A 27,531-nucleotide genomic window follows, 5' to 3' on the forward strand; every position below is an offset into this window, starting at 1 on the left:
TGGTTCTTGCACTTGAGTATTTCTTAGCGATTTCACTATCGGGAAACATTTTTCTACATAAAGCTGCAGCGTGATCCAATGCATTCAGTGGCAGGTTGCGCTCCAGTAAAAAGGAAGAGAACAGACATTCTGCATTAATACCTTTTTGGTCCTTTGTTTCTGAAGAAAAATTTAATTTTTCGTTTTTTTCAAAACAACTCATGTTGTCCTTGTGTTTCCGTGTATGCACATGTTTGAGAACATCCGCCCTTCCACCATGCGAAATCAAAAAATCGCAACGACAGGCTGTACACATCGCAAATTTATTACATTTCCTTGAGGAAATAATGGAAGGAAAGTCAACTGTGTACAATTTTTGAAATGTACACGAGTATGTCACCTTTCTCGCAGACATAACAAAAGATGATAATTTCTAAAACTATTTCCCGAAGGCTATTCCTGTACTCACACAACTCAGGACAAAATGACCAAAATAACTAAAGAACATCCAAATAACAGCTTGCTTTGTCTTCACCGGCTAATATATGCCAGATGATATGCAGTGGAACACGATGCCCATTGAAGAACTGGAGAACGACAATTCTAATACGTATATGCTCTCACTCACAAAGAAGAAGTTATCTAATTCGCAAGGTTTTGTTTTAGATATAATCTAGAGAAAATTCAATTGCTTTCAGACATCCAAAATCACTTTTTTTTTTTTGTTCATATAACAAACAACATATATTAAGCCAAGTTCCATAAAAATCATGCGAAGTTTTAAGAATAAGAAAAAGTAGGGAGAAATATATTGTAAATCAGGTTGGCGGGAGAGCAGTCGAAAATCGGGAGAGTTGGCAACTCTGTAAACAGAAATGTGAACATTCAGATACTGCCACTTGTTAAAGTTAGTATAGTTTGTGGCTGATTCTATATCTGCCACGGTGATTTAAAAAAAAAAAAAAAACTTGAAAGATAACAAATTATGTTACCTCCTCAGTCATCGAAATATTCTATATCTGTTTACTGAAACAGAAAATTTTATAATTTCCTATAAAACTGCAATGGAATCATTGCATTCAGTAATCTTCAGTGTGATGTAATTAGTGTCCTAAATATAAAAAGTATGTATAAATCAAATTAGGAATTACAGCAAATCATTCCACAGAAATACGCTATGCCTGTATTTATCTAGTAACAATCAATTATTCATGAACATCATAGTATGCATGTCACATAACAATTTGTCAGCAGTATAGAAAATAATTTCGATATGTGCGCCTTTTCTTTTAGCATAGTTTTTCTCTCGTTACTTTTAAGATAAACATATAACTGGAAATAATTTTTCTTTCTCCAGCATTATTACTTCTTAAAATTATTCTTTATTTCTTAAAATATCTCCACTAAAATCAGAGTGTTATTATTAACGATTTTACTTTATTATATAAATATATAAAATTTATCTTTTATTATATAAATAATTGAAATGCTTAAATTTGACATTCTAATAAATATTTTATCGTAAAACTCTGAAAAATTCAACTTCTCTTAAAATGTATGAAAATGAATTAAATCATGAATTTTGTTCAGTCTTTATGATAATAAAATATTAGAATCATCAGTTGCATACCCATACTGATTATGAGAAATTATCTCATTCTTCTTTGAGGGCTCTCGTGGTGTAAGTGATAGTAGATCGGACTTACAGTCGGAAGGCCTGCGGTTCATATCCCGCTGATAGGATAGCAGATTTTTCATGTTTTCTTCTCATAAAAACAGAATGTCTCTCTAATGGCACCTGAACGAAAACATGTCAGACGCTAATTCGTTAACACATGAATTAGGTAGACACTGTCTCGTGCTTCTTCTCACTAGCCCTTTAGATGAAAACAAATAATAAGGAATTATGCCATTCTCCTTATCTTGTTATTAAATGGAAGTCCTTCCAGCTAGAATTTGGAAGACCTCCTTGTTAGAAGCATAATGAGCACACTGCTTAATTTTCGCATTTCTTGCTTTGAAAAAATCCAATGTCTCTGCATGGTATCTTCCTGTTTGTGCAGCATTCAAAATTATTCCGCTTTCGCAAATTTTTCAAATTTACTTTTTCTTGTATCGATTTTCCATTTGTCATATGTTGATAGATGAAACGATGCAGATTTCTGTCTATTTTCTTAAGTTTTCGCATCGGCAGAAAAATATACTGTCACATTTAAAATTGGTTTTAATGCTGAAAATGTATTTGATTGATTCTATTCTAAAAGAAACTTTCATTATGCTTTGAATTCCTTCAGCAATCTTTCACTAGTAATAAGGATTTATTTTCTTCTTTCACCTACTGATAATATATGATTCTATATCTGTAATAAATTTGATTATGTATGTGTGTGAGTATGTCTGATGGTTTAATTGATTATGCATATATATATATGCATAATCAATGATATATATATATATGCATTCATATTTTAGGATATGTATATATCAGAATGCATATATATATATATTGCATTTTATAATTTCATTACACAAAAATTTTATACCTTAGAGAGTATATCTTTTATAGATTTTGGGAATGCTTGAATTTTGAGAGAAAAGGAAAGTCAAGATTTCTACTACTTTTCCCCGTTCAGGGTGCTGTCTCTTTTACTGAGGAATTAACACAATACAAGGGCTGTTATCGGCCAACGGTTCAGCCTTTGTGGGTACGATTAGGGAAAACCGGAAAAGCAAGAAAATAATTTTTCATTCATGAATCGGCTTATTCAAGAAGCACTGATTCTCAATAAGTAAAAGACGACCATCTGGGAAGATTTATTTTAGCATAAACTGGTTTTCGAATCCAAATAACATTAATTTAGAGAAATTTTATGGATGCAATATATAATTCTGAGATAAAAGTAAGTAAAAGAGAAAAGAGGGCGATGTAGGGTGATTTCACTACTTTTAAACTTGCCAACTTTACTAAAGCACATGATATCTATCTACCAAGATAGAGATATTCCACTTCACTTCCGGGGAGCTTTCTAAGAAAAACTTACACACATTTAGTTTACATGCAGAGAAAAATCATAAAAATTTTGTGTAGTTGGTCTATTTCGTTGCTGAAAATAGAAGCCTAGAAGAATTGATAGTGTTCTTTGGCTTCAGGCAACTAGATTTCTCACTTGATTTTGGAACTAGAAATATAATAACAAATATCTCTACCTGAGGAGATTTTTCCCCACATGTAAAATCTGGTTAAATACCTTTCCTTGTTTATAAATTACAGAAGATATTTCAATCATTCCTGATATTTTAAAGGAAACTTTTGATGTATGTTTTTCCTGTAACAAGTCTAAATAATCGTTCATTAAAGCCACACTAATTTTAACAATCTGAAAATGAATAAATGAGTTGAACTCTTTTATAATTACAATAAAAAACTTTATTGCGTTTAAGGTTACCTCAGAAGTGATTTTTTTTATTTCTTAATTTAGATGCCTTACAGTCCAACAGTTATTTCCCCTATTAAACTACGGCCATATTAGTGGCTGATAAATACTGGTAGTTCGACTTAGCTTCAAACCCTGATGAACAAATGCGATGGCTGAATGGTATTTTTCCATGGTTTTTCCCATGTGTAACATGAACATGAGACTTTTCTCATTAGAAAGTCCTCTACGAAGGCATCTCTCTCCTTAAAAGCAGATAGTCCTTGTGTGTTTTGCTGTATTCAAGTAATCTTAACCCTCAAACTACGACACCTGTCACACTAAATCAAGATGAAAGGTTTCTAAACAAGATTTTAAATCGGTCTGTGAGCCCCAGTGGCCTAGCGCTAAAACCATTGAGTACTTGTAATTCAACATCAGTTCCTGGTTCAAATTCTGGTGAACACACTTGTTAATGAAAGTTTTCTACATTCAATGTGAATGAAATCTAATTCCCCTAGAAAGCTCCATGATAGTTTCCGTCCTCTTGCGCAGATTCCAACTCCATTAAATTTTCTGCATTAAATACAATTAAACATCAGATCAAGTGCGATTATGAATTATTATTTTAAAGTAGTTAACATTTTGAGTGGGAAAGCATTTTTAATACATACATAAGCAGCTGAAAATTTTACAACCCCTCCTCTAAATTGGCATCAAACTGTGTCGATTTCTACAACAATCTATATAAACACGTTTCCAAGAAATTCTGCTAAGATATTAAAAGTTGTATTTGTAGAGCATTTATTAGTTAGATTTGTAATTACCTACTCAACTTTTGGTGTTCGTAACCTATAAGGTATTTTCTCTCGCTTTCTTAGCATACCTTCATTTTTCATGTCTCTTGCTGCTAAAAAAAACCTAATAACCTAATGTCTCTACAAACCTTCTATTCATCAGAATAGTAATAAAGTAAGCATAGGGGAGGGGGCCAAAAAGGAATTTTAAAGAAAAGATTATTTTTACGAAATGACTCAAAATTTCTTGAGACAGTATAAGTAGTTATATAACTCAAATAATTAAATATTTGACCTCTCTTGATTTCACCAATATACGAGCATATCGAATGAGCATCACAATATTTTCAAAAGCAGCCACTTTGACAAATGAACAGAACTGTCGGGAATCGGTTATGAATGTCACTTACATGTTTCATAATACCAAGATTGTTATAAAAATAACGGTTATGCTATATAAACAACTTACCAATCTTTCCAAAGTGTTTAAAAAAAGTAGAGCTGTTCCAAAAATTGTATTCAGTTCACTCACATTGTTTGTTGCTATAATCAAAAGCTCGTCGTCGATTTTTTAACTACTTCTCAATACGCTATCGAGTTTAAATTTTGTACATACACCATTTACAGATGATAATACAGTGTGCTAAAGCGAGTTTTATAAAATTTGACTTAGAGTTTTTAAAATTTAATGTTGACAAAATTTTTTGCACATATTTCCATTTAAAGAATAAACTAAAAATCTCAAAATTTTTAAGTTTGCATCATTTTACAAAGCGTAAAATAGCTTTTGAAATAAAATTTGCATGAAATTTTTAACATAATTTCTGATTTGGAGGCGAATTTTGTTTTAAATTTATATATCTATTCAATTATTTGAGGTAAGAGGATACCTGGAAGTAAAAGACTGAAGCAAAAGAAGAAAAATAATTTATCCCGTAGATTAATGAGAATATGAGATTACTTAATGGGCTCTTTGCAAAATTCCTGTACAGTTTTATAACAAGAATAATAAGTTCTTTAATTACGAAATCAAATAATTGAATCACATTGTCAGAAGTATAAGATTTATAAATTTATCAAGAGAGCCTCACACGTTTTTATTATTCGCAATATAAATTTGTAGAAGAATTTTTAAAGAGAATTATTTAATCTTATGTTCCCATTAAATTACATGATACATTACTTTTAGCCCAAAGGGTGCTAGCCCAGAAGGTCTATTAACTTCATTTTGGCATTTTGCGTTGAAAACTATGCCAGTTTACTTTTCAAACTGTTGCTATCAAATATTACAGCCCTCTATTATATTTAAAGAAATTAAATAATGAATAATCTGCATAAATGTATGAATGTTTCTTGCACTGCGATAAAACAACGGTACCTAGAGCCATCAAATTTTGAATAACGTACGTTTCCACCCGAATATGGGCATCTCCAAGCCCAGATTTTGGAATTTGTTTTATTATCTATTTTATATTTTGTAATGAATTTTTGACTAAGAAACTCAACGATTTCAAAGCGAGCAAAGGCAACACTGTACGAAAATAAAACAAAATAAATTATCTCCAACGGGCGAGACTGTGTATCGGAAATTCTAAAGATATGCTCATTTAAAAATTATTTTGGCATATTGCTGTTGAACTGAAATTTTATGTTTTAAGTCCAAAGAACATGATATTTAAAAATAAAGGTAACCCACAAAACATTAAAAAAACCATCCCTTTCGACGTAATGTAAATTCTGAAAGATTTTCATTTTCAGATTTTTATGTTGCATTTATTGTTTTTCTTGTTTTAATTCATTAATGCTTTTACAGGTAAACGTTCATTTTGTAAAAACTTCTATTTTTTATTCAATAACTGCTCTAAAATGAAAATTCTTAAGTTCTATTATATATACATTCACTTTGTAACTGGTAATAAATTTGTTTCTTTAGAGTCAGTGCAAGGCCTTTATCTCAAAACATCAAGATTTCTCCCCGCACTAATGACAGCCATTACCCATTGTTGTCAGAGTTGCGTGGAGCATTGTCCCCTTAGGCATTTGAAGGTTGGAAGACATACAAAAATACAGGAAAGTCATTTCTGGTGTATCTTTTTGTTATTACAAAAACACGGGACGAACCGTTTTCAAGGGTATATTTAAACTAACAATATGCCGTAATGAATCATCAAGAGGCCTGCATAAAAGAATGAGAAAATACGGGTAAAACCGTTAAAGGGTTAATGAATTTGTTTGTAAGATAATTTCAAAGCTTGAGCTTACATTTGAATTTTTTAATATCTTACACTCATAATTTATATAATTTGATTTTGATTAAATAAAGAACAATTTTTCATTATCTAACTAAATAAAGAGTGATCTTTCCTTCCTTCTTCTGCCATAGGTGTCAACTTTCATGGTGAACATGAAAATATACTACCATAAGAAGTAAATACTGCTAGGTACCATAAGAACAAAAATTAATTATCAATTAAAGACACAACTGGAACTTACTTATATGCTGGATCAGCAACATTGGACGTCCTGGCGACTTCTTCAGCCAGCTCACCATTCACTGCTACGGATATAGCGACCTTCTCGACAGCAATGCGAACTGCTCTATCCTCTGGTGAAGAAACTAGAAGAGTTCTATCAGAATTCTGTGTCTTTCAATCATCAAGAATGATCATCTTGCTACATTTGCAGGTGAAGAAACAAATGCCCATCATGTATAATTTATAAAATATATGCTTCCCTAATGCCCAGGATGGCAAAGACGAGGAAACATCATTCAGCGTTTTAACGAAAAAATTTATTTAAAATCGCGGGCTTCGGAGATTCACCCAAATGCATACTTTAAATTTTAATGAAAGCAATTTCAATATTATAAACTTTATAAAAGGGAACAAAATATTAATAAAACCTTTTGAGTTATGCATATATTCTATTGTGATTACAAATTTTTGTCAAAACAGACGGCAATTTTTAAAATTTTTATCTATGTCAACATAATTAAGTTTATTTACATAATAATATTACATTTCTGGTCATTTTTATACTTAAAAAAAATGCTAGATGATAAATATTTTTAAAAGCACAATAACAAAGTAAACATCGATATGGAAAAAAGTTTGGTACTTGAGTATTAACTGCCACCTGCTTTATATACATCACTATTAATACTATTCTTGACTCTACTTTCCTGCATATGTTATAACACTTTCTAAATTCTTCAAGAAAAATGCAAATTTTCCTTTCTTTCTCTTTTTCTTCGTGCAATATGCAGCTGAAATTATATATATATATATATAAAATATAACAAATATTCTGTCATTCATATAAAGCTAATTTAAATAAAATTTTAAATTCTGAAAATTTAATTGTATACAAATAAAAGATTAATTATTCCTGCAAACTAATTTCCAATATCATTTACATTCAGAGAGCATACGTAAATATATTTTCATGGTTTTAAATACTCACATTTAATTTGCATATGCTCTCTGAATGTAAATGTTATTGCAAATTAGTTCGCAGCAATAATTAATCTTTTATTTGTATTGTTAGGAATAGAAATTTGCATTTCTCCCGTTCGCGATTGCACTGAGCAGAAAAGGAGAACTATAGCAAGTGCAAAAGGTTACCCCCGACGGAGAGAGAAAAGGTCGTGTGTCTTCCCGATTCTGATGGTGCTGAAGTCTGATTTCTGTGCTATGCCTATCTGATGTTGCCGACGTGGCCAGCAACTGTGATTCTCTCAAGCGTGGTGCAGTCCAAACAAGGAACAGCACAGTGGAGATAAGAATCTACTCAAGCATTCTGGATTATTGTTCTACATCGCCAAATACCTGCCTATATGAAAAGGACTGTTAAGCAGGATCAAATCAAATTGTACCAATCTAGTACATTCGCATGTTATCCATCGTATAAATTCATTAATGTGTCATAGTCTGACACGATACATTCATCTAACTTGTTAAATCTTAAAGTCACTGATTCAATCTTAATTTTCAACTTAGTGCAATTTATACTTCTGTAACAAACCTCGGTTCTACACCCACCACTACGCATAACTCTGAAGGTTCTTCGAAGAACACAAACTTTCAAATACAATAGGTTATGGGCCCAGGTGGCCACGTAACCAGAAGCTCGGCAGTCCAGGTCTCTGTTTACCAAGTCCAAAAGAGGAACATGCTTAAGCAGCAAGTTGAACATTGGTGGAAAACAAGGTAAGCCAAAATTACTCTTCTTACCTTGGGTTTTTTTTTTTTTTTTTGAAACTATATGTATTTAATGAACCCAAATATACAGCTTGAATTTTGAAGCTAATTTTGAAAAATGATGTTTTCAAGTGAAAATGGTTTTAATCCAGTCAGAACTGTCAGATGTCGTGAGGGGACAATTATTTAAGCCAGAAACATCCGAAAGTAACTTAGCCGAAGTTGACAAGTGGGTTTCAAAAGATCAAAAAGCTTTATCAATTATTGCTATGAGCATGAAATCATCTGAGGTAGTACACATTAAAAAATGTCAAACCTTGTACGAAGCATGGATGAAATTACACGAAATTCATCAGCCTAAAGGTCTTATTACTAAAGTTAGTCTCATGAAGCAAAATAACTCGAAAAAGATGAACCTGAATGAAAACATGCAGAAGTACTTAACTTCTTTCTTTGAAGTTGTAGATAAATTAGCAGAAATAGGATCTGAAATTCCTGAAGAATTTCTTACAGTTCTGCTATTATGTAGCTTAACCGAAGAATCTGAAAGTTTTAGAATCGTGATAGAATCTCGTGATAAATTGCCAGACTTAAACACGCTAAAAGTTAAGTTACTAGAAGAAGCTAAAAGTTGCAATTTAAAGCACAAGAAAACAGCCAAGTGCAGGATGCTTTAGTTACTAAATAGCACAGCAACGTGAAAAAGTCCAAAAAGGTGAAAACCTTTTAAGTGTTATAATTGTAACACAAAAGGCCACGAAGCTCAGAATGCAGACAAACCCAAAACAAAAATCCTAATCAAGAATACCTTAAAGCAAATTCTCTCATGATTGTGAATACAATGCTAGAATTAGGAACACTTAATTAGTACCTTGAGTCGGGAGCAACTGCGAGCATGTGCAATGACAAAAGTATATTTACGTCAATAACTGAGACAAAAAGTGAAGTTCAGTTAGCAAATAATAAGTTTTTAGAGGTTAAAGGAAAAGGAAAAGTTGAAATTTATGCAAGTGCTTATTCAAGTCCACAACGCCTAATACTTAATGATGTATTACATGTTCCCAACCTAAAAATGAACTTAATTTCAGTTAATGCAACAACGCAACATAAATGTACTGTTTACTTTAGAAATAACCATGTGTGGATTAAAGATAAAAATAAACAGATAGTTTTATATGCAATGAAGCAAAATTGTCTACATGCTGTAAGTCTACAAGATGTAATTTAGGTCTCAAATGTGGCAAAGGGTAACATAAACAATTCAAACAGTAAACTGAAATTAAGGCATGAAAGATATCACTTAAATCTAGCCAACTTAAAAAGAATGCATTCTCACAAATTGGTACATAGTCTAAATATTCCAAAAAGTAATAGTCCAACTCTATTTTGTGAAATTTGGACAGAATGCAAACAGACAAGATTACCGTTCTCCCCCAAAAAGCGCACAGTAAACCGTGACGTACTTGAACTTGTACACAGCGATATATGTGGTTATATATGAATGTTACATCTTTAGGTGGTGCAAAATACTTCATAACATTCATTGACAACAAAATGCGAAAAATTACTAAGTACACCTTTCAAAAATGGTCTGAAGCTCTTGAAGCATTTAAAAAATACAAATTTCAGGCTAAGAAGCAAACAGGGAAGCAACTGAAAGTACTCCACAGCAATAATGCAAAAGAATTTAATCAGTTCTTAGAAAAGCAGGGCATTAAATGCAAGTTTTCAGTGGAGTATAGACTGGAAGAGTACGGAGCCGCAGAACAGGCAAGTCATACCCTAGTTGAAATGGCCAGATATCTACTGTTCAAATCGAAATTACCTCAAGGATTGTGGGCAAAAATGGTGAATACAGCTGCCTACATTCGAAACAGATGTCCGACTAAAGACAGATCAAAAACGTCGGAAGAAATACAGTCTAAAAGCCTACAGTATCTCATTTCAGGATCACAGGAAGCAAAGATTTTGCGTTAACAACTTCAAACAGGAAAAACAAATTTCTCCCCAAAAAACGAAGAATATATTCTTGTTGGATATTCTGAGGAAGAGAAAGCATGTAGTCTATGGAAGCCTGGAACTTCTGAAGTAATACAGAGTCATGATGTCAAATTTTTTGAACTCGCGGAATCAGAAACAAGTTCAAAAAGTTCAACTAAAGGCGAACAGGAATACAAAGAATTTATTCCTCCTGAAGAAAATTCAGAAATGTCAAATGAATGGAAAGCAGAAGCTGAAAAAAACACAATTCAAGGTCATAGTTCGGAAAGAGGACCAGGAAAACCTAAGTTTCTAAAAACGGGAAAACCAAGTAGACCAAAAAAAAATCTATCAGCAAAAACAAGCTCATTTGGTAAATTCTGAAGTTTTTGCAGATCCAGAAACTATAGAAGAAGCTTTATCCAGACCAAATGCAGACAACTGGAGAGCAGCTATGCAAGAAGAATACAATTCATTAATGAAAAACAGTATGTGGGAATTAACCAATTTACCAGAAAATAGAAAAGCCATTGGTTGCAAATGGGTATTCCGAATAAAGCAAAAAGCAGATGACACAGTCGATCGGTACAAAGCCAGACTCGTCGCCAAAGGATGCTTGCAAAAGTATGGAATAGGTTATATGGAAACCTTTTCACCTGTAGCTTGCTACAACTCCGAACAAACATTGCTTGCTTTAGCTGCTGAATATGACCTGAAAATACATCAAATGGACATCCAAACAGCTTATCTGAATGGAAAAATTGGTGAAGAAATCTTCATGTCTCAACCAGAAGATTTCATAACTTTCAAAGGTTGCAAGCTGAAAAAGTCTATCTATGGAATTAAGCGAGCAGGACAAATATGGAATCTGAAATTGATGAAATTTTGCTAAAACTTAAATTCGAAAATTTAATGTCAGATAACTGCATTTATGTTTAAAAAGAACAGATGACTGTATCATAATCACTATTTATGTAGATGATTTGATCATTGTGACTAAAAGCGAATCTTCCATGAAGCACATTAAGAAAACTCTCAGCAAAACCTTTCAAATGAGGGATTTGAGTAAAATAAAACAGTGCTTAGGAATTAACATCAAGTATAATGAAAATGTATCAATTAGCCAAACTCAATACATAAAAGAACTCTTGGCTTTATGATATGCAAGAATGTACACCTGTATCAATACTGTTAGATCCCAACATTAAACTATGCAATTCATCAAACGTCAACAAAGAAAATGAAAGTGCAGACAAAATTAAATATAAATCATTAATTGGATCCTTAATTTACTTAGCTTATCTACACGACGTGATACTGCAAATTCTGCTGGTAGACTTAGTCAATTTAACAATAACCCGAAATATTTTCACTGGCTTCAAGCAAAACATGTACTACACTACCTTAAATCTATGATTAACGTGAAGATAATGCATCACAAAACATATGAAAATCTTAAATTCTATGTAGACGGGGATTGGGCCAAAAATACTCTTGACAGGAAATCATTTAGTGGCTACAGTTTTATATTAGCAGGAAGCCTGATTTCTTGGGAATCACGCAAGCAAAGAATTGTAGCACTATCAAGCCCTGAAACAGAAAACATAGTGTTAACTGAAGCTTCAAAAGAAGCGATGCACATGCGTTTGCTATTAAGAGCGCTAGGTGTTTCAGAAAAGGTAATAGAAGCAACTGTGTTGTACAATGACAACAAAAGTGCACAAAAGTTAGTGAAAAATCCAGTTCATCACTATTGAACAAAACACATCGATACTCGATTTCATTACATAAGAGAGTTATATGACAATAAAGAAATTGACATTAAGTATGTAACTTCAGCAAAAATGCCAGCTGATATTTTAATGAAGAATCTTGGCAAAGATAGGAAATGCATGAATCTATTAGGACTTGAACTTTACTTATGAATGTCGTTTTTTTTTTTTTTTTTTTTTTTTTTTTTGTTTGGCTCTCTTTTCAGGTCATCAAGAGAAAGTGTTAGAAATAGAAATTTGCATTTCTCCCATTCGCAACTGTGCTGAGCTGAAAAGGCGAACTATATGTGCAGAAGGTTCCTCCCGACGGAGAGAAACGAACAGACAGGAGAGAGAGAAAGGGCAATGTGTCTTCCAGATTCTGATAATGCTAAGTCAGAACTCCGTGCTATGCCTATCTGATGTTGCATCGCCAAATACTTGCCTATATGAAAATTGACTGTTAAGCAGGATCAAATCATATTGTACCAATCTAGTACATTCACATGTTATCCATCGTATAAATTCATTAATGTGTCATAGTCTGACACGATACATTCATCTAACTTGTTAAATCTTAAAGTCACTGATTCAATCTTAATTTTCAACTTAGTGCAATTTATACTTCTGTAACAAACCTCGGTTCTACACCCACCACTACGCATAACTCTGAAGGTTCTTCGAAGAACACAAACTTTCAAATACAATAGGTTATGGGCCCAGGTGGCCACGTAACCAGAAGCTCGGCAGTCCAGGTCTCTGTTTACCAAGTCCAAAAGAGGAACATGCTTAAGCAGCAAGTTGAACATTGGTGGAAAACAAGGTAAGCCAAAATTACTCTTCTTTCCTTGGTTTTTTTTTTTTTTTTTTTTTTTTTTTTTTTTTTTTTTTTTGAAACTATATGTATTTAATGAACCCAAATATACAGCTTGAATTTTGAAGCTAATTTTGAAAAATGATGTTTTCAAGTGAAAATGGTTTTAATCCAGTCAGAACTGTCAGATGTCGTGAGGGGACAATTATTTAAGCCAGAAACATCCGAAAGTAACTTAGCCGAAGTTGACAAGTGGGTTTCAAAAGATCAAAATGCTTTATCAATTATTGCTATGAGCATGAAATCATCTGAGGTAGTACACATTAAAAAATGTCAAACCTTGTACGAAGCATGGATGAAATTACACGAAATTCATCAGCCTAAAGGTCTTATTACTAAAGTTAGTCTCATGAAGCAAAATAACTCGAAAAAGATGAACCTGAATGAAAACATGCAGAAGTACTTAACTTCTTTCTTTGAAGTTGTAGATAAATTAGCAGAAATAGGATCTGAAATTCCTGAAGAATTTCTTACAGTTCTGCTATTATGTAGCTTAACCGAAGAATCTGAAAGTTTTAGAATCGTGATAGAATCTCGTGATAAATTGCCAGACTTAAACACGCTAAAAGTTAAGTTACTAGAAGAAGCTAAAAGTTGCAATTTAAAGCACAAGAAAACAGCCAAGTGCAGGATGCTTTAGTTACTAAATAGCACAGCAACGTGAAAAAGTCCAAAAAGGTGAAAACCTTTTAAGTGTTATAATTGTAACACAAAAGGCCACGAAGCTCAGAATGCAGACAAACACAAAACAAAAATCCTAATCAAGAATACCTTAAAGCAAATTCTCTCATGATTGTGAATACAATGCTAGAATTAGGAACACTTAATTAGTACCTTGAGTCGGGAGCAACTGCGAGCATGTGCAATGACAAAAGTATATTTACGTCAATAACTGAGACAAAAAGTGAAGTTCAGTTAGCAAATAATAAGTTTTTAGAGGTTAAAGGAAAAGGAAAAGTTGAAATTTATGCAAGTGCTTATTCAAGTCCACAACGCCTAATACTTAATGATGTATTACATGTTCCCAACCTAAAAATGAACTTAATTTCAGTTAATGCAACAACGCAACATAAATGTACTGTTTACTTTAGAAATAACCATGTGTGGATTAAAGATAAAAATAAACAGATAGTTTTATATGCAATGAAGCAAAATTGTCTACATGCTGTAAGTCTACAAGATGTAATTTAGGTCTCAAATGTGGTGAAGGGTAACATAAACAATTCAAACAGTAAACTGAAATTAAGGCATGAAAGATAACACTTAAATCTAGCCAACTTAAAAAGAATGCATTCTCACAAATTGGTACATAGTCTAAATATTCCAAAAAGTAATAGTCCAACTCTATTTTGTGAAATTTGGACAGAATGCAAACAGACAAGATTACCGTTCTCCCCCAAAAAGCGCACAGTAAACCGTGACGTACTTGAACTTGTACACAGCGATATATGTGGTTATATATGAATGTTACATCTTTAGGTGGTGCAAAATACTTCATAACATTCACTGACAACAAAATGCGAAAAATTACTAAGTACACCTTTCAAAAATGGTCTGAAGCTCTTGAAGCATTTAAAAAATACAAATTTCAGGCTAAGAAGCAAACAGGGAAGCAACTGAAAGTACTCCACAGCAATAATGCAAAAGAATTTAATCAGTTCTTAGAAAAGCAGGGCATTAAATGCAAGTTTTCAGTGGAGTATAGACTGGAAGAGTACGGAGCCGCAGAACAGGCAAGTCATACCCTAGTTGAAATGGCCAGATATCTACTGTTCAAATCGAAATTACCTCAAGGATTGTGGGCAAAAATGGTGAATACAGCTGCCTACATTCGAAACAGATGTCCGACTAAAGACAGATCAAAAACGTCGGAAGAAATACAGTCTAAAAGCCTACAGTATCTCATTTCAGGATCACAGGAAGCAAAGATTTTGCGTTAACAACTTCAAACAGGAAAAACAAATTTCTCCCCAAAAAACGAAGAATATATTCTTGTTGGATATTCTGAGGAAGAGAAAGCATGTAGTCTATGGAAGCCTGGAACTTCTGAAGTAATACAGAGTCATGATGTCAAATTTTTTGAACTCGCGGAATCAGAAACAAGTTCAAAAAGTTCAACTAAAGGCGAACAGGAATACAAAGAATTTATTCCTCCTGAAGAAAATTCAGAAATGTCAAATGAATGGAAAGCAGAAGCTGAAAAAAACACAATTCAAGGTCATAGTTCGGAAAGAGGACCAGGAAAACCTAAGTTTCTAAAAACGGGAAAACCAAGTAGACCAAAAAAAAATCTATCAGCAAAAACAAGCTCATTTGGTAAATTCTGAAGTTTTTGCAGATCCAGAAACTATAGAAGAAGCTTTATCCAGACCAAATGCAGACAACTGGAGAGCAGCTATGCAAGAAGAATACAATTCATTAATGAAAAACAGTATGTGGGAATTAACCAATTTACCAGAAAATAGAAAAGCCATTGGTTGCAAATGGGTATTCCGAATAAAGCAAAAAGCAGATGACACAGTCGATCGGTACAAAGCCAGACTCGTCGCCAAAGGATGCTTGCAAAAGTATGGAATAGGTTATATGGAAACCTTTTCACCTGTAGCTTGCTACAACTCCGAACAAACATTGCTTGCTTTAGCTGCTGAATATGACCTGAAAATACATCAAATGGACATCCAAACAGCTTATCTGAATGGAAAAATTGGTGAAGAAATCTTCATGTCTCAACCAGAAGATTTCATAACTTTCAAAGGTTGCAAGCTGAAAAAGTCTATCTATGGAATTAAGCGAGCAGGACAAATATGGAATCTGAAATTGATGAAATTTTGCTAAAACTTAAATTCGAAAATTTAATGTCAGATAACTGCATTTATGTTTAAAAAGAACAGATGACTGTATCATAATCACTATTTATGTAGATGATTTGATCATTGTGACTAAAAGCGAATCTTCCATGAAGCACATTAAGAAAACTCTCAGCAAAACCTTTCAAATGAGGGATTTGAGTAAAATAAAACAGTGCTTAGGAATTAACATCAAGTATAATGAAAATGTATCAATTAGCCAAACTCAATACATAAAAGAACTCTTGGCTTTATGATATGCAAGAATGTACACCTGTATCAATACTGTTAGATCCCAACATTAAACTATGCAATTCATCAAACGTCAACAAAGAAAATGAAAGTGCAGACAAAATTAAATATAAATCATTAATTGGATCCTTAATTTACTTAGCTTATCTACACAACGTGATACTGCAAATTCTGCTGGTAGACTTAGTCAATTTAACAATAACCCGAAATATTTTCACTGGCTTCAAGCAAAACATGTACTACACTACCTTAAATCTATGATTAACGTGAAGATAATGCATCACAAAACATATGAAAATCTTAAATTCTATGTAGACGGGGATTGGGCCAAAAATACTCTTGACAGGAAATCATTTAGTGGCTACAGTTTTATATTAGCAGGAAGCCTGATTTCTTGGGAATCACGCAAGCAAAGAATTGTAGCACTATCAAGCCCTGAAACAGAAAACATAGTGTTAACTGAAGCTTCAAAAGAAGCGATGCACATGCGTTTGCTATTAAGAGCGCTAGGTGTTTCAGAAAAGGTAATAGAAGCAACTGTGTTGTACAATGACAACAAAAGTGCACAAAAGTTAGTGAAAAATCCAGTTCATCACTATTGAACAAAACACATCGATACTCGATTTCATTACATAAGAGAGTTATATGACAATAAAGAAATTGACATTAAGTATGTAACTTCAGCAAAAATGCCAGCTGATATTTTAATGAAGAATCTTGGCAAAGATAGGAAATGCATGAATCTATTAGGACTTGAACTTTACTTATGAATGTCATTTTTTTTTGTTTGGCTCTCTTTTCAGGTCATCAAGAGAAAGTGTTAGAAATAGAAATTTGCATTTCTCCCATTCGCAACTGTGCTGAGCTGAAAAGGCGAACTATATGTGCAGAAGGTTCCTCCCGACGGAGAGAAACGAACAGACAGGAGAGAGAGAAAGGGCAATGTGTCTTCCAGATTCTGATAATGCTAAGTCTGAACTCCGTGCTATGCCTATCTGATGTTGCCGACATGGCCAGCAGCTGTGATTCTCTTAAGTGTGGTGCAGAAAGCTGATGTATGGAGTCGTAACAAGGAACAGCGCAGTGGAGATAAGAATCTACTCAAGTATTCTGGATTATCGTTCTACATCGCCAAATACAGTCAAAAGTCGTTAATTCGGACATCCATAATCCGGACCTCAAAGCTAAAAACTTTCTGTGTATGCGCCGCTTTGGCACATGCGCACAGGCGTTTTACGCGTGCGCGTAAGACCTTGACTGCTGCGCATATGCGTGTGCGCAAGTGCAGAATACGTTTTCGCCTGCGCGTTTAATGTATAACGGAGGGTGTAAGCTAAAATTATCTAATAATCTATTTCATTTAATGTTACTGATTGCGTTGTTCCTTAATCTTCGAATTGGATCCCGCTTATTATTTTTTGCAGACTGTAAGAGCAATTTTATAAAAGTAAACTTGAACTTTCGATTATGTCAAATAGAATTTCCGATGCTGGAACTTGCAAAGGATCTACAAAACGAAAGTATGTTTCGATGTCCAACAAACAAAAAGTGGAATTGCTGCAAAAAATGGATAAAGACATGAAGAATGTGATGGAGAGGTTAGTGAAAACGAAAAAATTTCGATTGACAAGTTAGTCGGTATTCTCGGCACAGCAATTAACATGACTTGAACAGCGGAACTTTGTAACTGAAGAAGAAATTATGTCTGTTTATAGAATTAAAGAGAAAGTATTATCACATAAAACGAAGCAACTTAAACAACTTACATTGAAAGAAATGTTTAATAAAGTAAACAAATAAATATTAAGCTTTTTTTTTTTTTGTAAATTTTGATACCCTTTAGATCATAATTGTTCTTTATTTCATATTTTTAATTTTAGAATTTCTGCATGCCATCTTACGAGATTTAAACTGATGATCTATAATCCGGAAAAATCGATAATCCGGAATCGCCGAAGTCCCGACGAGTCCGGATTAACGACTTTTGACTGTACTTGCCTATATGAAAATTGACTGTTAAGCAGGATCAAATCATATTGTACCAATCTAGTACATTCATATGTTATCCATCGTATAAGTTCATTAATGTGTCATAGTCTGACACGATATGTTCATCTATGTTGTTAAATCTTGCTACTGATTGAATCTTATATTAATTTTCAACTTAGTGCAATTTATACTTCTGTAACATAGAACCTCATTTCTACACCCACCACTATGCATAACTCTCAAGGTTCTTCAAAGAACACAAAGTTTCAAATATAATATCCATACAATTAAATTTTCATAATTTAAAATTTAAATTAGCTTTATACGAATGAGAAAATATTCATTAAATTCAAATACACACCAGAAACGAACTTGTTTCATTGATCTGTTAATATCGAAAACATACTTCTTCCCAAAAGACACCAACATATTGTTGGTGGTGTATCAAGAGGCAGCAGATAATATCCAAGAACTTAATTGTAATAACATGCAATGTAGGCAATGTCATGCTAGAAATCAAATAATGGACAAAAATATTAACATTCAATGCAGTAATGTTGGAAATGTTATGTCATGATATTCCCTAATCCCCTACTGTGTGATGTATGCATTGCGTCAGCAGGTGTTTCCCGCCTTCAGGAGAAGATAAGGATTAGTTGGTGAGCGGAGCAGACGTTGCTCGATCGCTCGTATATTATTTCATTAATTGTAATCCTAATGTAATCTATGTTTGTAAATAGTAATAAATGTGTGTTATCAACTATGGTCGTTGCCTTTCTCCACATTGGGAATATCATGACATAACATTTCCCAAGGTAATGCTCCAAAAATCCAGACTAACTGGAAGTACAGACTTTACAGATATTAAAAAAAAGTCTGAATAATTGGGCTAACATTTTCTGCAGTGGGGGAATAAAATTTGTTTAAACACATACAAATCATTTCGTTTTTACATAAAATTTTAAAAATGCGAATGCTAACTTCCAACCTTAATGTTCAGTAACTAACTGAAGTTACGTGGAATACTGATAAAAATGTGCTTGAAGAAAGAAATGACATACATCATTCATGTTTGTTTAGTCTTTCTTTAGAAGAGGGGAATTTTGCTTCGCAAAGTGCCTACTAATGGTATACACAAAGAACGATAAGCTTATGAATAACGTGCAGTTCTTTTTCCATTCATACCGACTAGCAGCACATTTGCCAAACAGACTAGCCTGCTTGCTAAATATATCCATTTAAATTAATTTAATAGCTTCTTAATTGTTTAACAGTTTTGTTTGTACATCATACAGGCAATCCTTTTTTGTGGCATATGTGGCACAGACATCTCATTTCCAAAGTTTTATTAGTTATTGGCTAGCCTATATTTATTTTAGTTTACTTTTCCTGTTTGTAGATGGCATCAGCTGACTATCAGAACAAGTTTGAAGGTCTTTTTCTTTTGTTGTTGAATTCATCATGAAATATCTGTTTTCTTACAGATACATTCTGTTGCATTTGCTAAGTGTTTCACTAAATAAAGTTTTATTACACATTAAAGTGTTTCACATTAATAAACTTTCATAATTATATTATTAAAAGCATATAAAAAAGCTTTTAAGTTGTATCATTGTAATTTGAATGCTTTAATATATGCTCAAATATTATCATTCCTGTACTGTTCCTTGCTTTAAAATAGGCCATATTCAAATGCAATATTATGTTACAACTAAAATTTCTAGATGAGTCATAAATATAAAATATAAAGTATGTAGTATTTTTAATTACTATCTGCACGAGTGAAGAGATAAAGTAGTTTGCTCTCATGACATGGACACATGTTCTGTCTTTGTCTATCCTTCAAGACCAATGAGATTATCTTGTATCATACTTCTGATTTGACCCATGGATGCTGCCATAAACAAATTTACACCAAAATACTAAGAAGCCCCAGACACAGTGAGACATATTAAATCAACAGACTGCTCCGTGGCAGCCACAAACATTAATTGAACCAATTAAACAATACATATATATTGTAATGAATTTTGTATAAATCTAAATAATTTTAGTGAAATTGTAGTATTTTTTGTATAACATAACATGTTATGCTTGAAAGAGAGGAAGCTCTGCCAATAAAATAAGATTACAAGGGGCAAGTCTATTTAATATTAAGTAAATGGCTAAAATGTTAAATTGTCGAGATACTGCCAAGCCGGCAACAGTTTTGGCAACTAATTTTTCACCAAATTTGGTGACATTTTGGCCCAGTCTCTGTATAACTATAATGGGTATTGCAATTGAATAACTGTAGTTGATGCTTATGTGTAATTGTATTCAGCCAGTAACTTTAAACATATATGCCTTCCAGTAATTTTGAGAAATGGAAGGTATCGGAAATTTCTTGGCTGGCCTGGTGAAAACTATATAAGACTGTAGATAGCATTTGCTCTAAGTTGTTTACTTCAGCAAGAGTTTGAAGTATTGAGCTTTGCTCTTTAGATATGTTTTGCACTGCATTGTATTTAACATTCTTAGTAGTTTAAAGTGTAATTATTGATTTTACTCTGTGATATTGCGAAGAGCTGTAAGAGTACTTTTGTGGAAAGTTCCAGAACTGTGAAGCGTTTCTTTTGGCAAAACAAATTCTGTTACAAACACGTACATATATGTGATGAAACATATTTTAATGTGCTTCTCTTGTGATACTACACATGTGTCATTATTCTTACTTGTAACCATGACATGTATAGAAAATGAGTCTTGAAATATTTAATAAGTATTTTTTAGTGTTTTCTTTATTGTAAACTATAAATAAAACACTTAAAAACATAGTATTTATTATATTATATAGTATATTACAGTTAATTATAGTGATTATTTTTAAGTGTTTATCTGACACTAAAACTATTTTTCTGAGAATATTTGAAGATTCGTTTCATGAAAGTCATCTGGGATTTCCCGATGTCTGAGTCCGTAGGCCGGCTATTTATCCAATGGGCTGTAAAAAGACGACATTACAGGAGTATTTTATGTAAAATAAGCTTACTACTCTTACTAATGTGTGTGCAAAAAGCCAACATTATACAGGTAATTGTAATTTTTATATATACTTTATTTTTTATATATGAATGATTTTTCATATATATGCAAAATGCAATTTCCTGTCTGCGATAAAAAATTGATAATTTTTGGATAGTTTTCTGAAATTTATTGCGCTGAGAAGCGGTAAATGAAGGTAATGCACTGAATTACTTTTTCCCCTTATATCAGCAAAGCAATTAGAAACATTTTAACAAGCTTAATTTTACTTGTTTTAGAAAGAAAAAGTAATTCAAATAATTAGATTCCAAATGTCTGCAGAATCTGGATAATTGAAGTGTGAATTATTTTCCCCACCCTTAATTGAAGATAAATGCTATTTAAAAAAATGTTTTACAATAATTTCTACATAATTACAAATAATTGCACTTCTAGGTTAATAGGGGACTACGTGATGCCAAATATAAATATTGCTACAAAATCTGATTAGAGATAGGAATGGCAACTCTAACGATATGTGCAGCTACACGAAAAGAATGGGATTTCTCCCAAAAAACCAGAGCTTTAACTAAACAACAAACAAAAATCTCAAAAGGAAAATTATTAGAATATTGTACATTAATCTTGTTTAAGACAGTTGCGAAATAATGCTTTGCATTGTTACTTGAGATGTAAAATCAACAGTTTACTAAATCTGACATCTTGGCACACTATTACAACATGCACTGCATTAACCAAAGTGTACCAAATATATAATTTTTATCAACTTTTAATATTTTTTTATAATAAATAGTTTTTAAAAATGAGACTAAAAATCAAGAAATGGTATGATAAAAAAATTAAGAAAGAATGAAGATGTTTATTCACCATTTGATTTATCCTCATCTTCAACGGCCAGTTTTGCTTGAGCAGGTGTAGGTTGAAGAGTTTTGCTACAAAAACAGGCTTTTATCAATACAGATATGTATAAAATACTGAAATACCTATATATATATACATATAGTTACAAATCCCATTTCACATTCCTATTTAAACAAACAAACTACCATTTACAACTATCATCAAAGTCAAAACTACCTACAATTACCATTATGGAAACTTATGAATAATTTCATACTTTTCCATTTAGCACACAACACTTTTTTTTTTTTTTTTTTTGGCTACCAACAAATTTTTATGATGCTCTCAGATTATCCACTCAACTTTGATAAGAAACGTCAGGCAAAGCACTATATTGCCAAAGTAGGCAGCCCAGAATTTTATGAAATGTATTTATGTGACAACCCACTAAAGCTTGTATGCGATTTTGAAATTTAAAGGTTACATTTGTGATTTCTGCTTGTGGTGATTACTATGTGGATTTATTTTGTAATGAATCATAATGACACTGTGAAGTTTGCCTTCAAATAAAACAGAGTGTTGCTTTTTTTTTTTTTTTTTTTGAGAAATTTGACACTCTGCCTAGTACTAGAAAGTGTAGGAATATGTACTCCATGAAGTTAATTTGTGCAATTCCTCTGATGTTTTTCCATGTTAAAACAGGTCGATGCACACATGAAGAGCAACACCAAATCTACTATGCCAAGAATTCTACAGTTCTCAACTTTTTGTTGTTGTTTTGTCCACATGAGTAGAAGGGAAAAAAATAGTTAATTTGTTGCTATTATGTATAATTTCAGGTGTTTCATTATGGATGCTAATTTTATGTAATTTTCAGCATGTCGTTATGGATATTTTTTGTGCATTTTGTTTTGTTATATTGTTGTTATTTTATGTAATTTTCAGAGCACTGCTATTCTTTAAAATGACTACAGGTTTTTACATTAGGTTGGGGAAAAATTAATTGCCTTTTAAATATGAATGACACAGAAGAATGATATAGCATGTTCTTCAGTCATTGGAAAAACAAAAATTGTTAACAATCTTTTTTGGATAAAAGAAATATGTTAATATATGGCCTACTTACAACTCTTATATTTATTGATTGTTAGTAAATCAAAAATGGTTAACATATTTTTTAGAAAGAAAATATGTCAATTTAGAGCTCTTCTCCTGACATGTGAACTAAACAATCTCCATTAGAACTGCCAGTAGCAATTTAATATCATTCATGGCAGTGTTTAAATAATGGGAGCCAAAAAAATAAGTGACAAATTCTTAAATTTAACTTAAAAGCTCACATAAAATAATATCAATTCAACAGAAAAGAAGAGCCCGCTGCAGAGATGCCATTATGACTTAAAACTTGAAGTAAATAAGAGCTAGCCACATTCAGACATTTTACTGCATTTTAGCATCAGGCATCTTACTGCCATTTTGGTGATTATTAACTGTGGGAAAATCCTCCAAATGATTTATGTATCGGCGTTACAAGGCGCTTCACTTCTGAGAAAGAATGTTAGTTTTTCAGTTAGCAACGTATTTAGTAGTGAACCATCGATGCAATCCAGGTTGCTTTGTAAATAAAATGATTATTTTTGTAGATTGTTGAAGTATGTAGCTTCATTTAGAATTAGATCAACCTTTTGCAATATGGTGCACAACGACCGGGAACCTTTCGCCAATTTAGAAGTTTGTGTTTTTTAATTTCGGATAGCATTTTACGTGAAGACAGCCAAGGTAAGCCTGTATTTTCTATTTTGATATAATATGGAAGATCTTATTGCCAAACTGAAATCAAAACGAAAGGTATTGAGGACCGTAGTGTCCAAGATATTAAAGAAAATTGAAAATGAACTGAGTAAAGATGACAGTAGAATAAATGTAAATGTACTAGAAGAAATTTTAGACCAGTTAAACGAAAAATCAAAATCCTTGAGCAATTTAGACGCTCAAATAGAATGAGAATTAAAAGTCGAAGCGGATGAATTTGAACTTGAAATCTCATCCGTTTTGGAATATGAAGAGAAAATTCAAGTGTGGCAGTTTAAAGGAAAGAAAAAGTTAAAAGAATTGAATAAGCTAGAAAATTCGGACAATACAAGTAGGGACATTTCTAATGAAACCATTACAGAATCTCAAAACGAAAGTAACAAATTCACTCGTCTTCCAAAATTAACCATCTCTAAATTTTATGGTGATCCTTCGGATTGGTTAGAATTTATAGGTCAGTTCGAAAATGCAATTGATAAAAATCCAAATTTATCAAAAATAGAAAAATTAATTTGCTTGAAAAGCTTTCTTGGTGGCTCAGCCGCCAAAGCTATTTCTGGTTTCGCTCTCATTGAAAATAATTACGAAGCTGCACTTGAACTTTTATGTTCCAGATTTGGTCAAACGAACATCTTAAATAATTAGCATTTAGGACAACTCTTAAGTACTTCACCTGTTAAAAATCCTAATGATATAAACAGATTAAGAGAACTTCTCGATCACGCCGAAGTACAGATAAGAAATCTTGAAGCATTAAAAATAGACTCTGATACCTACGGAAATCTGTTAACGCCTTTAATTTTGAAATTACTTCCTAATGAATTCGTTCTTGATTATAGCTGAAAAATTAAAGACGAAAATTGGGATTTAAAAGGTCTGTTGGCCTTTTTGAAGAACGAAGTATTCAGTAGAGAACGTGCTGCTTCCGTTAATTATAACTCTAGAGAGAAATATTCGCGATTGGAAAAGCATCTGCCCTTCAAACCTAAACATTCTCGAGCCATAACGAGCAAGCCGTCTACAGTTGAGTTCGGCGTCAGCCGAATCGCAGTGTCTGTTCTGCGGGAACACAAATCATAAATCTGCGAATTGCGACATTTTAAGTGTAGGGAAAAAAAAAAAAAAAAAGAGATTTTGAAACGGGAAGCACAGTGTTTTCTTTGCCTGGGTCGATTTCACCGGATCCAAAAATGTAAACAAAAAATAAACGGTGCCTTCTGCTTTAATAAACACTTGAAAGCCATTTGTTATTCATTTGACCAGAAAAAAGATAATGAAAAACCTGAAAAGAAAACATCGGATTCGAGCGTTATTTCCGCTGTTTGGTCATATAATTCTGATGAAAATAGATCTAATAAAATATTATTACAAACAGCTTCTGCATTGATTTGAAATAATGATAAATCTGAAAATGTCAGAATTCTTTTTGATAATGGCTCAATGACATTTTCATAACTAAAGATATATCTAGTAAAATGCAACTTCCGGTTGTTAGAAAAGAATCACTTTCTGTTTATTCTTTTAGAAATAAAACTGCATTAGAAAAAACCTTTAATGTTGTTAAGAGCAAAACTAGAAAATGTTAGAGATCCTAATCTTAATATATATATTGAGCTTCTTGAAACCGAAAATATATCTAATACTGTTATCTCCCCTCCAGATTTGAACTTTGCTAAGAAAAATAAAATTTTACAAAATTTACAATTAGCAGATCGTTGTAGAAAAAGTGACAAAATTCATATTCTCATAGGGGTTGATTTCTACTATTCTATAATTACTGGTAAAATTAAAAGAATTTCAAATAATGTAGTAGCCATAGAATCTTTATTTGGGTGGTGTTTGCAGGGTAAAGTAAATAATGAGCATAGTGAATTATTAATTATGAAAATAATAATAAATGAAAACTTGATATCAGATCAGTTACAACAGTTTTGGAAGCTAGAAAACTTAGGTTTGGAAAGTGATACTCAAAACGACAAAACTGTTGATTTAGAAATTATGAAAACTTTCGAATCTGATATCAAGTATAAGAATGGAAGATACCAAGTAAAATTACCTTGGAAACCGAATTCAAAACATTTAATGGAAGATAATAGAGATATACCACTTGAAAGATTTAAGAAACTGAGTAACAAATTTAAAATTGATAACTCTTTATTTGTTCAATACACAGAGGTTTTAAAGGATTACAAGTTAAAACACATTATTGAACCAGTTCAGAAAGACAATCAAAATGATAAAACCCTATTTTATTTACCTCATAGAGCAGTCATCAGAAATGATAGAGCAACAAGCAAACTAAGAATATTTTATGATGCTTCAGCCCATATGCACTCTCTTTAAATGACTGTTTATATACTGGTCCGAACCTATATCCTGATATTTTTGATTTATTGATAAAATTTAGACAAAATTCGATAGCTTTTACAGTGGACATTACACAAGCATTCTTACAGATGGAGTTAAATGAAGAAGACGGGGACGTTACATAATTCTTTTGGAAAGATGATCCTGATGATAACAATGAAAGTTTGAAAACCTTTAGATTTACAAGAGTTTTCTTTGGAGTAAAATCTAGTCCCTTTCTCCTAGCTGCTACTATTAAACATCACCTTCAGAAATATGTCTTGAAGCAGTGGAACTCTTAAACAATTGTTTGTATCTTGATGATATTATTGGTGGTCAACAAAATTTAGAACAAGCCCTGAAAACAAGGTTAGAAATTGTGAACATTTTCAACAAAGCTAGCATGTCACTGTGTAAGTGGCATATTAATTCAAAAGAACTGAATGATATTTGTCGTTACAAAGAATTTTCAATACAAGAATTTCCTGAAGTTGTCCCTATCAAAGTGTTAGGAATTAACTGATATACAGATAATAATTTTTATTTTGACACTTGACAAATTTCATTTCCTCGTCAATCAACTCAGAACGTTTTCTATTGCAAACAGCAGGCCGTATTTTTGATCCTGTCGGATTTTATGGCCCTTTCACTATAAGAATAAAGTGTCTGATTCAGGAAATCTGGTCTGCCAAAATTGATTGGGACAATGCTGCCACTTGATCTTAGCTGTAAATGGAAAGCCTGGTACGAAGAAATTGAAGAACTGAACCACCTCAGAATTCCCTGCTACTATTTAGAAGGAATATTTGATGCAGATGTGAAACAAATAGAACTCCATAGCTTTTCTGATGCTAGTTTGGAAGCTTATGGATGCGTGGTATATCTAAGAATAGTTTTGAACAGTGGAACTTTTCAAACAGTTTTTGTTGCTTCCAAGAGTAGAGTTGCACCTCTGAAATTACTTACACTTTCTAGATTGGAATTTTTGGATGCGCTTTTATCCGCTAGATTGAGTGATAAGATTGCAAAATGTTTAAAATACGTAAGTACCATCGATGCAATTTAGGTTGATGAATGAAATGAAAATAATCTCCTTCCATTGGACTGATTCTCAAATAACGTATTTTTGGATTCATGGATCTCCTCAAAAATTTAAATCTTTCATAAAAAAAAAAAAAAAAGAGTTTATGAAATTCAGAAACTAACTGAAAGCAATAAATGGCATTATTGCCGTGGGAAAGATAACCGCTGCGACCTCATATCACGAGGAACTGCTGTCTCTAATTTAAGAAATTGTTCACTTTGGTGCTTTGGACCAGAATGGTTACAAAACAAACATATAGACTGGCCAGTTCAACTGAAGTTTGACGTGGGAAACAATAAACAACTAGAACTCCGTAGTAAGATATCTGTTTATGACATTGTTGTG

General features: G+C 32.5%; 1 protein-coding gene across 2 annotated transcripts in view; it reads right to left on the minus strand.

Moving 5' to 3' along the window:
* Window positions 1-27,531, minus strand: part of LOC118194223 (SURP and G-patch domain-containing protein 1-like) — a 118,165-nt gene that overhangs the window by 79,224 nt on the left and 11,410 nt on the right. For both annotated transcript variants that reach the window (XM_085823861.1, XM_085823860.1), the window contains exons 4-5: window positions 21,972-22,036; window positions 6,683-6,806 (exon numbers count right to left, since the gene is read on the minus strand). In XM_085823861.1, the coding sequence (XP_085679987.1) occupies window positions 6,683-6,806; window positions 21,972-22,036 (189 nt within the window). The remainder of the gene's footprint in view (window positions 1-6,682; window positions 6,807-21,971; window positions 22,037-27,531) is intronic.

This window comes from Stegodyphus dumicola, chromosome 9, assembly GCF_044657685.1.
Source record: "Stegodyphus dumicola isolate Sdum_Otavi_A_Nest chromosome 9, ASM4465768v1".
Taxonomy (NCBI): domain Eukaryota; kingdom Metazoa; phylum Arthropoda; class Arachnida; order Araneae; family Eresidae; genus Stegodyphus; species Stegodyphus dumicola.